General features: G+C 37.4%; 1 protein-coding gene across 1 annotated transcript in view; it reads left to right on the forward strand.

Annotated features, from left to right (window-relative positions):
* Positions 1–363: 363 nt before the first annotated feature.
* The window catches only part of col27a1a (collagen, type XXVII, alpha 1a), a gene marked incomplete at its 5' end in the record, with an annotated part of 5,253 nt that continues 2,563 nt past the window's right edge, over positions 364–3,053 (forward strand). Inside the window, 10 exon segments of the mRNA XM_014006549.1 lie at positions 364–426; positions 506–559; positions 645–680; positions 792–809; positions 931–966; positions 1,049–1,075; positions 1,163–1,210; positions 1,290–1,458; positions 1,543–1,652; positions 1,744–1,962. Coding sequence (XP_013862003.1) covers positions 364–426; positions 506–559; positions 645–680; positions 792–809; positions 931–966; positions 1,049–1,075; positions 1,163–1,210; positions 1,290–1,458; positions 1,543–1,652; positions 1,744–1,962 — 780 coding nt within the window.

Raw genomic sequence — 3,053 nt, forward strand, 5'->3', positions numbered from 1 at the left:
CTCAATGACTGGTTATATAAAAACATATCAGTTATTTTCTATTGATTTACCATATCTTCCAAAAGTCTTATAGGTTTTAATTTTAATCACAAAATTTTTAAGAAAAAGACTTTTTTGACGTTGCTAAAAAATTTTCCATTAGTGTTGTTGTCTTGTTGGTGTGGCAGCATCTATAATGTGTTTTAACAAAAGCAAGACACAAAACAAAGACCATAATTTCAAGTAACACCTGAAATTGCATTTAGTGAATGTCATGTGTTTCATCACAAGGCATGTATTTTTTAAGAGAAATTTTATAATTTGTTAAAAAAGCGAACATGTACAAAGTGGGTGATGAGTACTTACATTTGTTGATGTTTTTAGGGGCCTCCAGGAGACTTTGGGCCAAAGGGCATACGGGGCCCCAAGGGGCCACAAGGTGCAATGGTAAGGGAATTAATTGTTTAGAACTTGTTGATAATTTGCTCATGTTTTACACCATCTCTTTTTTGTTTCTCCTCATCAGGGCAGAGGAGGACTTGTTGGTCCTGTGGGAATAATAGGTCCCAGTGGCAGTGCAGTATGTATTATATTTTAAGAAGACCTTAAATTACTGTTTTCCATTGTTACTCAGTACTGACTAGAGTGTGAACAACCTCTTACAGGGCCCTCGAGGACAAAAGGGAAATCGAGGAGAAATCGTGAGTCCTCTGATAAAATGTTAACATTATGTTTGCAGTATGTACTGACTTTATTAAAGAAAATGAAATATATTATTAGAGTAATATTAAATTTTTACTCTTTCCAAACAGGGATTTCAAGGTCCACAGGTATGTTTAACACATTGTCTCATTTTTGTTGTAGCGTACATTGTTTGTGTTAATGTGGGCTGAATAAATAGAAGTGAAAGTGAAGTGCAGTGTGTTTTTTTTTCTTCTTCTTCTTTATTAGGGATCTCCAGGACCTCGTGGACTCCCAGGACCACCAGTGCGTTTTTCACTTTTATTAGTTTACAGAAATATAATGTTAGGGTTTCAGATTTGTTGACTGAGTAACTTTGTTTTTTCAGGGTCTCCCAGGTGTCCCTCTGTCATTTGTAAGCCATGTTATTTGTGCATATTTTTTAAGGTTATCTAGACGGATACAATGGTGTTGATTACATGAGCTATTTTATTTTCTGCAGAAGGAAGATGGTCAGTTGTTTGATTTGCCTACTCATTTAAGGACTGAGGTCAGTAACTTGTGATGGTTCTGTTTCATCATGCCGTTTAAAGTGTTGAAAACATTGACTCTTGTTCTCTGTGGTCCAGCATAAGCCAGCAATGGACCTGCCGATGCTGGACCAGGGCGCAGAGATCTTTAAGACCCTCCACTACCTCAGTAACTTGATCCGGAGCCTGAAGAACCCACTGGGTACTCGGGACAACCCCGCCCGCATCTGCAGGGACCTGCACAGCTGTGAACAGAAGTTAAATGATGGTAAAGAGGGAGAAAGGTTGTGTTACACATAAAAATATACATTATTGTGCAGGCTGTTTATCTCAAATGTGCTTGGTTTTTCAGGCACTTATTGGATCGACCCCAACTTAGGTTGCTCATCTGATAGAATAGAGGTCTCTTGCAACTTTACCGGAGGCGGACAGACTTGCCTTAAACCAATAACGATATCCAAAGTATGCAACACACAATGACAAACTTATTGGTATAGTATTATGCATTGTGAAATCAAACAGACTTGCTCATCGCCACTTTTTTTTTTTGAAGCCAACAATGAGTGTTGGTCGAGTCCAGATGAACTTCCTGCACCTGCTGAGCTCAGAGGCCATTCAGCACATCATCATCCACTGTCTGGATGTCTCAGTGTGGAGGTCAGCTGAAGATCAGCTGCCTGGCAAGAAGTCTGTGAGATTCAAGGCCTGGACCGGGGAGGTGTTCGAAGTGGGGAGCGAGCTTGAGCCGGACATTGTGGAGGATTCTTGTTGGGTAAGGCTCAAGGGGTTTCCTTGAAGTTTGTGCTTGAAATATCATGCCAAAATGGAACTGAGTGTATCTCAGCATTTACAAACTGTCCTTAAATAATCTTAGTATAAAAATAAAGTTAACACTTGGGAGATTTTATCAGAAGTTTAAGTATCAAAGCAGCTGCTGATGTTTCAGGTGAGGATGGAACAGAAAAAAGGGGCTCCCCCCCCCCACCCCTGAAGTATGAAGGATGTAACATGTTGGCACAATCAATAAGTGTTAAAAAATCTTTGGTTTTTATTGCAAAAATGTATTTATATTTTTCATTTATTTTGCACCCTATATAACGATGAGAAATGATTTAGCTTCAGCTGGTCCATGTTTACTCAAAATCAAGTAAAATAAATTTTGAAAAAACTTTATAACATATTTTGGATCTTGCTTTGACTTGCATTTCTAAAAGGTTTAAAACATTTATACAAATTTGCTCTGATGTATTTACAGATTGGCGTTGATGCCATTTTGTCTAATTTGTTTCCTTTCTGATTCAGGTGCTTGTAGTTTTAACTGTGTTTCGTGGCTTTAGAAATGGTTTTGTGAGCTTTGAGCTAAGATTTTGATGTTTCATTAGATACAAAACATGTCCATGTTTAAATGACAGATGTTAAGTTAACAGAAGTTAAAAGGAAAACAGTAAATACAGTTTTGCCCCCTGCACTGGGGGCATGGGGCTCAAGAGATGTTGTATGTTTTGTCTTTTAGATCAGTGGTTCCCAAACTTTTTGTCTTCTGACCCACAAAATATCCACGGCAAAAACTTGTGACCCCAAATATTACTGGTCTAAGTACACAAACTTCTTAAATATACCTTAAAAACACAGAATTTTGGACAATCTAAACAGCTTGTACACAAATATAAATACTTATTTATACTTATTTTGTGTTTTTGTAATAATTATAGAGAAATTATTACCTCACCAATTATTTAATTACCCTTTAAATTGCTTTCTGAAGTGCAGTGGTTCCCAAACTTATCAACTTTTGACCCACAAAACAACAGTAGCAGAGACCTGTGCCCACAACTATTTTTGGATGATAAACATTTGTATCAG

This window comes from Austrofundulus limnaeus, unplaced genomic scaffold, assembly GCF_001266775.1.
Source record: "Austrofundulus limnaeus strain Quisiro unplaced genomic scaffold, Austrofundulus_limnaeus-1.0 Scaffold36, whole genome shotgun sequence".
Lineage (NCBI taxonomy): Eukaryota > Metazoa > Chordata > Actinopteri > Cyprinodontiformes > Rivulidae > Austrofundulus > Austrofundulus limnaeus.